A 12,556-nucleotide genomic window follows, 5' to 3' on the forward strand; every position below is an offset into this window, starting at 1 on the left:
CATGATGAAATCCAAACGGTGATAGACAGTGAGCCAACTATGGAACAACCTCACTACAGATCAAATAGTGAACACAGTCAGTGAGAACAATCAGAACAACATCAAACTCAGAACTGAACTTACCCCAACCAGGCGGCAGCGGTCCCAGAGGGTCGTTTTCTGCCGACATCATGGAAGCCTGGATGAACCGTGGAATGGAGATCACATACACATGCATAAAGCATCGATAGGGAAGAGAAGGAACAAAGGCAAAATAGTCCAAATGAGATGATTTCCCAACTAAAGTGAGTAACTGCGTTAGTGAGTGACTGAGCAGCTAGCTAGCCAGCCAGCCATCAGCAAAATGCTGACTACATCAGATCCCGCCATGGTAGTCAGTGTAGTGTGCTAATCATCGTCAGAGCAGATGAGATTACAGGGGAGTTCAAAGGGTTAGGGGAGCCCAGTGAAACCTCTCAAAGCACTACATCAGAGGTGTCAATGTTGGCTATAGGGACCAGGACTGAGTGATAACTAACAATGAGTGATGTGAGGTCATGGGGTGAGACTACAGACAGACATGTCTATCGGTAAGATTAAGATTCACTCATGTCTGTGCCTTTACAATCAATGATAGGATTTATTTTAAAAGGCTGATTAAAATGAACACATGGATACGCATACAAAAAGTGAAATCTACTAGATTTGTTTTACATAAAAGCCAGGAGTTCTCCTGTAGCTTCAGACCAGAGGCCTATCTGGTTTGTTTATGCTGCCGAGTAATTGGTTGATGATCATTCTGAGAATAAACTGAAAACACATTCTATAATTTGATTGGCATTTAGCTGATGGCAGGGACCCTGGGTTAATTTGATGGGCCAGAAAGGTCAATATGAATATGCAATATGTTACACCGAAATGACATTTGCTCCTCACAAAACAGAAAAGTGTATCGTTGCCTACAACTGAGAATTTTATTTCCTCTCAAAATACAGAGGTATCTTTAATGTAGCTAACATACAGTACATTAAGTATTCACACTTTTTGGTTGTGTTACAGCCCAAATTAAAAACGGATTAAATTGAGATTTGTCGTCACTGGCCAACACGCAATAGTCCATAATGTCAAAGTGTAATTATGTTTTTTTTAAAGAAATGTTTACAAATTGATTAATGAAAACTGAAATGTCTTGAGTCAATAAGTATTCAACCCCTTTGTTATGGCATGCCTATAAATGTTCAGGAGTATAAATGTGCTTAACAAGTCAAGTAAGTTGCATGGACTCACTGTGTGCAATAGTATTTAATATGATTTTTGAATGACTACCTCATCTCTGTAACCCCACAAAGACCAAGGAGGTTTTCCAAAGCCTCGCAAAGAAGGGCAACCATTGGTAGTTGGGTTAAAAAAAATGTAAGAAGACATTGAATAGCTCTTTGAGCATGGTGAAGTTATTAATTACACTTTGGATGGTGTATCAATACACCCAGTCACGACAAAGATCGATCATGGTGTCCTTCCCACCTCAGTTGCCGAAGAGGAAGGAAACCACTCAGGGATTTCACCGAGGCCAATGGTGACTTAAATACAGTTAGAGTTTAATCGCTGTGATAGGAGAAAACTGATGCTGGATCAACATTGTAGTTACTCCACAATACTAAACTAATTGACAGAGTAACGCGAAGGAACCCCTATATAGAATAAAAAAATATTCCAAAACATGCATTCATTTCGCAATAAGGCAGTAAATTAAAATTGCAAAAAAAACTATATATCCTGAATACAAAGCATTAAGTTTGGGGCAAATCCAACAACACATCAATGAGTATCACTCAGGTTAAAGAAGGATTCTTAAGCCTTGAGACAACTCAGACATGGATTGTATGTGTGCCATTCAGACTGCGAATAGGCAAGACAAAATATTTAAGTGCCTTTGAACAGGGTATGGTAGTAGGTGCTGGGCACACCGGTTTGAGTGTGTCAAGAACTGCCACGCTGCTGGGTTTTTCACTCAACCGTTTCCTGTGTCTCTCAAAAATGGTCCACCACCCAAAGAACATCCAGCTAACTGGACATAACTGTGACGCATTGGAGTCAACATAGGCCACAGTGTACAACCCGTGCTCCTAATGTTTGGTACACTTGGTGTACGTGGAAGTTGCTAATGAAGACTACATTGCATGTTCCTGAGTGGCCTAGTTATACTTGACTTAAAATGTGGCGCTAAAATCTACGGCAAGACTTTAAAAATGGCTGTCTAGCAATGACCAACAACCAGAAAGACTCATAGCTGTAACCACATATATTGACTCTGGGGTTTGAATACTTATCTAAATCAAGATCTATGTGTTTTATTTGTCATACATTGTTTACAAATATGTTAAAATTGTTCTTCCACTGACATTTAATCCCACTTTGTAACAACAAAATGTGGGAAAAGTAAAGGGGTTTGAATACTTTCTGAAAGCACTAATATTTCCTATCTGACATAACCAACGATTGGTTGCTGGGGGCAGGAGGAAGACGAGGTCCCTACCGAGTAGAGGTATCTCTGGTTGAACTGGTGCATTGCCCCCTGGAGCTGGCTGCGCTGGGACTGCCATGCCTCAAAATTACGCACCGACTCCATGGTGGGCCTCTGCCACGTGGTGGTTCTGGTGTTGTGGTCCACATAGTAGATTCTGCCTCGGTCATCCACACGCCTTTCCCAACTGAGAGAGCGAGAGAAAGTATATCTATTATTATATGCCATTTAGCAGCGACTTAGTCATGCGTACATACATTTTTCACGGATGGAGACAGAAGACCAATATGCAATATGTCCTACTATAAGGGATCGACAATAACAGATGGCAGAGAGCAGATCCTGGTAACATGCTGACATTGTGTTAGTCAACACAGTGCAAATAGCCATCTTACTGACCCTGGCGGGAGGGGCTGTGGTCTCTCCCATGTTGTGGTTTTAGTGTTGTGATCCACATAGTAGGTTCTTCCATGAGGATCCTTCCTCTGTTCCCACCTACAGAGCAATACACATGGTCACAAGACAGAATGACAAACTCAACACAGATATTAAAACACGACTGACACAGGTACAGCAGAAACACAGTTAAAAATCCAGTGAGACGTCACTTACCCAGGGGGGAGGGGGTCTGAAGTGCCTGCGTTGGGGGCCTGTTGTCTGGGCTTGGCCTCATCTGCTTCTGCCCCACTGGAGCCCCCTGCTGCCTCCACAGTGGAGCTGGGGGTGGAGGAGGCTGGGGCTGCCTGGCCCGAGGCTGAAGAGGAGAAGGGGGGAGCAGCAGCACTGTCATGCTCAGTGGAGGGAGCCTCTGTGGTGGGTTGAGGGGGAGAGGGACCAGTTGTGGAAGTGGAGGCTGGGTTGGTGGCTGGGGCAGGGTCAGACATGGCTTCGCTGCAGTCCTCAGGGCCGTCTGCAGGGGGCAGGGTCTCGTCTGTGGATGTGGTGGGGGCAGGAGCAGCGGCCTCACCTTTAACTACAGGTACAGAGGGAAAGGACAATTGAAAAGGAGTGAAAAAGAGCAAGAGAAAACAGAAAGGACAACAAATCGGTGAAGAAAAGAGATTCAACAGCAGTGTTAAAGGTATCAAAAAGAATAAACATTTGTTTTGGCCTTATGGCTATTAGCCCATAGAAACTCATTGAATAAGAGCTTCATACACAGACAAACATAGTAAAAAAAAACATCCAAATTGAAGTTTGTTTTGAAGTGTCTGTCCTACATCTGAGAGATATAAAAAGACCAAACCACTAGTTTGCTCCAATTGGAGGAGGGGTGGTAGGGTAATAAAGGAAATACATGAAGAAAAAAATTGTGTGTGTGTATATGCAATAAAATATATATGGGGGATTGGAAGTGATGCAGACAATTAGATTGTAGCTTCCATCAATCTGCAATATGAAAGCTGATCTACCTCCGGAAATAAAAAGACCAGGAAACTACTGCAGTTTGATTAATTTTTTTAGATGTATTTAACCCTTTATTTTAAGCAATAATATATATTTCCATTAATTTTTTTTTAAACTGGTACCCGGCTACCTTCAGATTAGTCTTGTGGGCGTCCTTGAACAAAACAACCGATATGTACGTGCTCATGAGTCTTAATGTGTCAGATCGGCTGTACCGACGTCAAACGAGTCCCGTGATGTTTGTGGGGGGAGGGGGGGGGGGGTCGTAGAGCAAAGCGGAGAACCCCATCATGTTCATGAGTCTCAACAATAATAAAACAAAAAATATTTAAAACACAAGAAAATGTCATTGATTTTACAGAGTTAAAGTTCATGAGGAATTCTGTCAATTTAAATACATTCATTAGGCCCTAATCTATGGATTTCATGACTTGGAATACAGATATGCATCTGTTGGTCACAGATACGTTAAACAAAAAAATGGGCCTCAGGATCTCGTCACAGTATTTTTGTGCATTCAAATTGCCATCGATAAAATGCAAATTTGGTTTGTGATCTGTGGACTACGCCTGCCCATACCATAACCCCACCATGGGGCACTCTGTTCATGTTGACATAAGCAAACCGCCCGCCCACAACGCCATACACGTGGTCTGCGGTTGTGAGACCGGTTTGACCTATGGCCAAATTCTCTAAAACGATGTTGAAGGCGGCTTATGGTAGAGACATTAACATTAAATTCTCTGGTAACAGCTCCGGGGGACATTCCTGCAGTCAACATGCCAATTGCACGCTCCCTCAAAACATCTGTTGCATTGTGACAAAACTGCACATTTCAGTGGCCTTTTATTGTCCCCAGCAGAAGGTGCACCTGTGTAATGACAATGCTGTTTAATCAGCTTCTTGAAATGCCACACCTGTCAGGTGGATGGATTATCTTGGCAAAGGGATAAATGCTCACTAACAGAGATGTAAACAAATTTGGCAGAAATAAGCTTTTTGTGTGTATGGAACAATTTCTGGGATATTCTATTTCAGCTCATGAAAAAATACACTGCTCAAAAAAATAAAGGGAACACTTAAACAACACAATGTAACTCCAAGTCAATCACACTTCTGTGAAATCAAACTGTCCACTTAGGAAGCAACACTGATTGACAATACATTTCACATGCTGTTGTGCAAATGGAAGACAAAAGGTGGAAATTATAGGCAATTAGCAAGACACCCCCAAAAAAGGAGTGATTCTGCAGGTGGTTACCACAGACCACTTCTCAGTTCCTATGCTTCCTGGCTGATGTTTTGGTCACTTTTGAATGCTGGCGGTGCTCTCACTCTAGTGGTAGCATGAGACGGAGTCTACAACCCACACAAGTGGCTCAGGTAGTGCAGTTCATCCAGGATGGCACATCAATGCGAGCTGTGGCAAAAAGGTTTGCTGTGTGTGTCAGCGTAGTGTCCAGAGCATGGAGGCGCTACCAGGAGACAGGCCAGTACATCAGGAGACGTGGAGGAGGCCGTAGGAGGGCAACAACCCAGCAGCAGGACCGCTACCTCCGCCTTTGTGCAAGGAGGTGCACTGCCAGCGCCCTGCAAAATGACCTCCAGCAGGCCACAAATGTGCATGTGTCAGCATATGGTCTCACAGGGGGTCTGAGGATCTCATCTCGGTACCTAATGGCAGTCAGGCTACCTCTGGCGAGCACATGGAGGGCTGTGCGGCCTCACAAAGAAATGCCACCCCACACCATGACTGACCCATCGCCAAACCGGTCATGCTGGAGGATGTTGCAGGCAGCAGAACGTTCTCCACGGCGTCTCCAGACTCTGTCACGTCTGTCACATGTGCTCATGTGCTCATGTGCTCAGTGTGAACCTGCTATCATCTGTGAAGAGCACAGGGCGCCAGTGGCGAATTTGCCAATCTTGGTGTTCTCTGGCAAATGCCAAACGTCCTGCACGGTGTTGGGCTGTAAGCACAACCCCCACCTGTGGACGTCGGGCCCTCATACCACCCTCATGGAGTCTGTTTCTGACCGTTTGAGCAGACACATGCACATTTGTGGCCTGCTGGAGGTCATTTTGCAGGGTGCTGGCAGTGCACCTCCTTGCACAAAGGCGGAGGTAGCGGTCCTGCTGCTGGGTTGTTGCCCTCCTACGGCCTCCTCCACGTCTCCTGATGTACTGGCCTGTCTCCTGGTAGCGCCTCCATGCTCTGGACACTACGCTGACAGACACAGCAAACCTTTTTACCACAGCTCGCATTGATGTGCCATCCTGGATGAACTGCACTACCTGAGCCACTTGTGTGGGTTGTAGACTCCGTCTCATGCTACCACTAGAGTGAAAGCACCGACAGCATTCAAAAGTGACCAAAACATCAGCCAGGAAGCATAGGAACTGAGAAGTGGTCTGTGGTCACCACCTGCAGAATCACTCCTTTTTTGGGGGTGTCTTGCTAATTGCCTATAATTTCCACCTTTTGTCTATTCCATTTGCACAACAGCATGTGAAATTTATTGTCAATCAGTGTTGCTTCCTAAGTGGACAGTTTGATTTCACAGAAGTGTGATTGACTTGGAGTTACATTGTGTTGTTTAAGTGTTCCCTTTATTTTTTTGAGCAGTGTATATTTATTTTCAGTGAGGTTTGTAGAACAAACCGTTCGGACGCTAAAGACACCTTTCACTGCAGATGTGGAAGGGCGACATTGGCGGATGCAGTGATTGAGACGCAGCCCATGCAACAACAAAAAAAACATCTCTAGCTTAAACTGAAGGACATCCGGGCGTGGACATAGACTAAGGGGTTAAACAATGATTCCAATGACCTACCTTAATATGGTTCAAACCTTACTCCAACCATTCTCTGAGAGCCTAGCTAACCATATTCCCCCTCTCCACTGTGGCTTGCCGAAATATGTAAGCTTAATCACTGCTCTCCTCGGTGTCTGGCTGATCCCTCCTAGGGGCTTTCTTAGAGCCAGAGGTGCTGACAGGACAGCAGCAGAGAGGGATTACAGGCTGATCTAAATGAATCCATTCTGTTCCCTCGGATCAACTCAACCATGAACAAGGCTAGAATAAAACAGTAGGGAAATTAACTCTGCAGCAGCCCAGCTATGTACACTGCAAACGTCAGGATATTTAATATGAATAAGACTTGCTAAAGGGCAAAAATTCTGCATTTTGCTCTGTCCCACTGGGCACCCTCTGACTTCTAGGAAGAGTAAGTTTTCACCATCATTGTAAAGCCTTATTTTGTCATTTCTAGAGATTAATATTTACTTAATGTGATTACTTTATGTAAACAAATAAACAGGTCAACTCTGTTACGTGAACTGAAATCTCACTTTAATATGGTTTTGAGCAGTATGTAAACATTAAAGTGACCAGTGATTCCATGTCTATGGGGCAGCAGCCTCTAAGGTGCAAGGTTGAGTAACCGGATGGTAGCCGGCTAGCAATGGCTATGTAACAGTCTGATGGCCTTGAGATTGAAAAACAGCTTCTATCTCCCTGTCCCAGCTTTGATGCACCTGTACTGACCTCGTCTTCTGGATGCTAGCGGGGTTAACAGGCCGTGGCTCGGGTGGTTGATGTCCTTGATGATCTTTTTGGCCTTTGTGACGTCGGGTGCTGTAGGTGTCCTGGGAAGGCAGGCAGTGTACCCTCGGTGATGCGTTGGGCACACTGCCTGCGCCACCCGAGCCACCCTCTGGAGAGCCCTGTGGTTGCGGGCAGCGCAGTTGCCATACCAGGCAGTGATACAGGCCAACAGGATGCTGTCAATTGTGCATCTAAAACTTTGAGGGTCTTGGGGGCCAAGCCAAATTTCTTCAGCCTCCTGAGGTTCTTCACCACACTGTCTGTTTGGGTAGACCATTTCAGTTCGTCAGTGATGTGTACGCCGAGGAACTTGAAGCTTTTCACCTTCCCCAAGGCCCCATTGATGTGCATGGGGGTGTGCGCCCTCTGCGGTTTCTTGAAGTCCACCATAAGCTCCTTCGTGTTGTTGAAGTTGAGGGAGAGATTATTTTCCTGGCATTACTCAGCCTACAGGGAGAAGGTGAGGGCCCTGGCAGTCTCATTGTCGGTGATCAGGCCTACCACCGTTGTGGCGTAGGCAAACTTAATGATGGCGTTGGAGTCGTGCTTGGCCACGTAGTCGTGGGTGAACAGGGAGTACAGGAGGGGACTAAGAAAGGAAACGAGGGGCCCCTGTGTTGATGATCAGCGTGGCACATGTGTTGCCTACCCTTACCACCTGGGGGCGGCCCGTCAGGAAGTCCGGGATCCAGTTGCAGAGGGAGGTGTTCAGTACCAGGGTTTTTAGCTTAGTGATGACCTCAGCCTTTCAAAGCACTTCATTGCTACCGACGTGGCGGTAGTCATTTAGGCAGGTTACTTTTGCTTTCTTGGGCACAGGGACTATGGTGGTCTGCTTGAAACATGTAGGTATTAGACTCGGTCAGGGAGAGGTTAAAAATGTCAGTGAACACACTTGCCAGTTGGTCAGCGCATGCTCCGAGTACACGTCCTGGTAATCCATCTAGCCCCGCAGCCTTGTGAATGTTGACCTGTTTAAAAAGGTCTTGCTCACATCTGCTACGGAGAGCGTGATCAATCATCCGGAACAGCTGGTGAACTCATGCATGCTTCAGCATATTCCCATGAAAACTGATTGAGATCAAATGGTTGGTATGCATATACCGCATGGACATTTCGCCTTTTGGATGTCAAAATCAATAAGGGACAGTTTCCCGGACAAAGATTAAGCCAAGTCTTAAACTAAAAGTCACTTCAATGGAGAATCTCTATTAAGCATGCTTTATTTTTAGTCTTACTACAACAGTGACAACCTGTTTTTCTCAGCATGACATGTGGGTGAGTGAACATAACCCATAGGTTATATTCAAATGAGGTGCTTCTCTCACCAGTACTATTGGCTACGTCACTGTCGGTGGGGGCGAGGTTGGGCGTGGGGATGGCCGTCTGGTGGGTCGGGGAGGATGCTGCGTCGCCGTTGACAACAGGGGCGGGGCCGGGGCTGGAGTCGCTGTGGGCAGAGGAGGTGGAGGGACCCTCACTGTCCACCCCGTTATAGGTGGGAGCACCATTCACTGAGCTGTAGGAGGAGAAGTTTACAATTGTAATCTCTGCATGTGAATAAAATATTTGATATGAAGGTAATGTATTGTATACAGTGCATTCAGAAAGTATTCTGACCCCTTGAGTTTCCACATTTGTTTAACGTTACAGCATTATTCTTTTTACACTCTCAATCTAAACACAATACCCCATAATGACAAAGAAAATCAGGTTAAACCTTTTTACAAATAAAAAAATTGGAAATAAGTATTCAGATCCTTTACTCAGTACATAGTTAGACTTTGGTATGACGCTACTAGCTTGGTACACCTGTACTTGGTGAGTTGATCTGCAGAGAAGAATGGGAGCATCTCAAGCTCTGTCAAGTTGGATGGGGAGCATTGCTGCACAGCTATTTTCAGGTCTTTCCAGAGATGTTCGGTTATGTTCAAGTCCGGGCTCTGGCTGGGCCATTCAAGGACTTGTCCTGAAGCCAATCCTGTGTTGTCTTGTCTGTGTGCTTATGGTAGTTGTCCTGTTGGAAGGTGAACCTTCGCCACAGTCTGAGGTCCTGAGCAGGTTTTCGTCAAGGATCTGTACTTCACGCCGTTCATCTTTTCCCTCGATCCTGACTAGTATCCCAGTCCCTGCCGCTGAAAAACATCCACACAGCATGATGCTGCAACCACCATACTTCACCGTAGGGATGGTGTCAGGTTTCCTCCAGACGCGATGCTTGGCATTCAGACCAAAGACTTTAATCTTGGTTTCATCAGACTAGAGAACCTTGTTCCTCATGGTCTGAGTGTCCTTTAAGTGCTTTTTGGCAAATTCCAAGCGGCCTGTCATGTGCCTTTCATGAAGGAATGGCTTCCGTCTGGCCACCCTACCATAAATGGCCTGATTGGTGGAGTGCTGAGAGATGGTTGTCCTTCTGGAAGGTTCTCCCATCTCAACAACAAAGGAACTCTGGAGCTCCCTTCTCCCTCAGATTGCTGAGTTTGGCCTGGCAGCCAGCTCTAGGAAGAGTGTTGGTGGTTCCAAACTTCTTCCATTTAAGAATGATGGAGGCCACTGTGTTCTTAGGGACCTTCAATGCTGCAGAAACCTTTTGGTACCCTTCCCCATATCTGTACATCGACACAATCCCGTCTAGGAGCTCTACGGACAATTTTAATTAAATAATTGTGCTTTTAATTTTGCTCTGACATGTACTGTCACCTCTGGGACCTTATCCACACGCACACTCCTTTCCAAATTATGTCCAATAAATGTACCACAGGTGGACTCCAATCAAGTTGTAGAAACATCTCAAGGATGATCTATGGAAACAGGATGCACCGGAGCTCAATTTCAAGTCTCACAGCAAAGTTTTTGAATACTTGTGTAAAAATAGAAATACCCAGTTTTACATTTTTTGCAAGTTTTATAAAAACCTGTTTTAGCTTCATCATTATAGGGATTGTGCGTAGATAGATAAAATACTAATCAATTTTAGAATAATGCTGTAACGAAATAAAATGTGGAGAAAGTCAAGGGGTCTGAAAACTTTTCGAATGCTCTGAAGGTACAAAGAGACTTCATAAAAAAACTGAAATTCTCAATAAACCGTCAAAGAAATATCAAGTAAAATATCAGTACAAATATAGGGTTGGGCAGTATACCGTATACCAGTATTGATGAATGGACCAGTTTGAGTTTAACCTTTAAAATGTCATTTCAATGTTTGGTTTGTTAAATGTGATACACAACTCCGGCGCTTAGAGTTTACGCCATTTGATACTTGAGTCCTCTCTCGCTCTCCTCCTGCATGCCGCTAAACACACCAAGCAGTACCCCGTTACTAAAGGAGAAAGCAGTTGCTCGACCACAGAGCCACAGCCACTCACTTAGCATGGTCAGATGAACGCAACCATGTTGGTAACATGCTGCTTTCAACAAGCGTTCAATAATTACACAAACTAATAGTGCATCTTACTGTCAGCAAACTACTGTCTGTTAGTTTGTCTATTCTTAGCAAGGTGCTGCCACTATATTCCAATTAGAGAATAATCATTATATTTTCATGACTTCAAACAGTTCAATTAACTAGGCCTAGATGTTTTGCCCATATCATACTGCAGAGTCTAATTGATAATAAAAGTGCAGGACATCCAGAAATGTATGAAGATGCTGACTATTTTTGTTTGGAGTTGAATTGAACAGTATAAAATGGAGAAAACTGATTTTCAATGGGGCTATCATGTATGTGTTGCAACTAAAGGTCGACCGATTAAGTCGGAATGGCAGATTAATTAGGGCCGATTTCAAGTTTTCATAACAATCGGAAATCGGTATTTTTGGGCGCCGATTTGCCGATTTTTAAAAATTGATTTTTGAATGTACCTTTATTTAACTAGGCAAGTCAGTTAAGAACACATTCTAATAGCGTTTCAAACATCACTCGCTCTGAGCCTTCTAGTAGTTGTTCTGTTGTCGTTGTGTTGCTGGTTCGAGCCCAGGGAGGAGGGACGGAAGCTATACTGTTACATTTGCAATACTAAAGTGCCTATAAGAACATCCAATTGTCAAAGGTTAATGAAATACAAATGGTATAGAGGGAAATAGTCCTATAATTCCTATAATAACTACAACCTAAAACTTCTTACCTGGGAATATTGAAGACTCATGTTAAAAGGAACCACCAGCTTTCATATGTTCTCATGTTCTGAGCAAGGAACTGAAACGTTAGCTTTCTTACATATTACATATTGCACTTTTACTTTCTTCTCCAACACTTAGTTTTTGCATTATTTAAACCAAATTGAACATGTTTCATTATTTCAGGCTAAATTGATTTTATTGATTTATTTTAACTTAATATAATACGTGTTCATTCAGTATTTTTGTAATTGTCATTATTACAAGTTTTAAAAAAATCGTCCGATTAATCGGTATCGGCTTTTTTGGTCCTCCAATAAATCGGTATCGGTGTTGAAAAATCATAATCGGTCGACCTCTAGTTGCAACCCTAGGATCATGAACTACTCAAAGCATTTTTCCAACTTTAATTTTTGAAACATAAAACACCGTAAAAAAAGATATATTTGTCCATATCGCCCAGCCCTACAAATAGGACACGGCAAATAAGGATGTAATGCTGAGTTATCCACATGTGTGCAGAGACAGATCCTATGACCTATGTGATGGTGGGGTTAAACATGGGGGCAGTAGGCTAGACTCCCCATGTGTCAGAAGGAGGCCCCTCGTTTAGACAAACCACCTTGAGACAACGCGTCTTCCCACAACACAATAGGGGTGACGAATCACTGTCTGAAAGCACTACTAATGATGGAGCGTGCCTGACAGCATTCTCTGTAGACTTGTGTGTGTGTATATATATATATATATATATGGTGTTTTGAGTGTGTGTTCTGAAAATGTCCATCTGTTTTCTGGCCAGGATAACAGCACCACAATATCTCAGAGCGGCAAGCAGAAATGTTACTACCTCCATTAACCCTCTTCCTGTTTTTCAGGCAGGCCACGCACATGCAGCCAACTCCACTTCCTCTGT

At 44.1% G+C, this 12,556-nt stretch overlaps 1 protein-coding gene across 4 annotated transcripts in view; it reads right to left on the bottom strand.

Moving 5' to 3' along the window:
* Positions 1 to 12,556, bottom strand: part of LOC139583722 (NEDD4-like E3 ubiquitin-protein ligase WWP1) — a 55,682-nt gene that overhangs the window by 12,562 nt on the left and 30,564 nt on the right. For all 4 annotated transcript variants that reach the window (XM_071415107.1, XM_071415106.1, XM_071415108.1 and 1 more), the window contains exons 7-11: positions 8,847 to 9,037; positions 3,116 to 3,476; positions 2,903 to 2,998; positions 2,516 to 2,690; positions 124 to 178 (exon numbers count right to left, since the gene is read on the bottom strand). In XM_071415107.1, coding sequence (XP_071271208.1) covers positions 124 to 178; positions 2,516 to 2,690; positions 2,903 to 2,998; positions 3,116 to 3,476; positions 8,847 to 9,037 — 878 coding nt within the window. The remainder of the gene's footprint in view (positions 1 to 123; positions 179 to 2,515; positions 2,691 to 2,902; positions 2,999 to 3,115; positions 3,477 to 8,846; positions 9,038 to 12,556) is intronic.

The sequence above is a fragment of the Salvelinus alpinus genome, chromosome 8, assembly GCF_045679555.1.
Source record: "Salvelinus alpinus chromosome 8, SLU_Salpinus.1, whole genome shotgun sequence".
Lineage (NCBI taxonomy): Eukaryota > Metazoa > Chordata > Actinopteri > Salmoniformes > Salmonidae > Salvelinus > Salvelinus alpinus.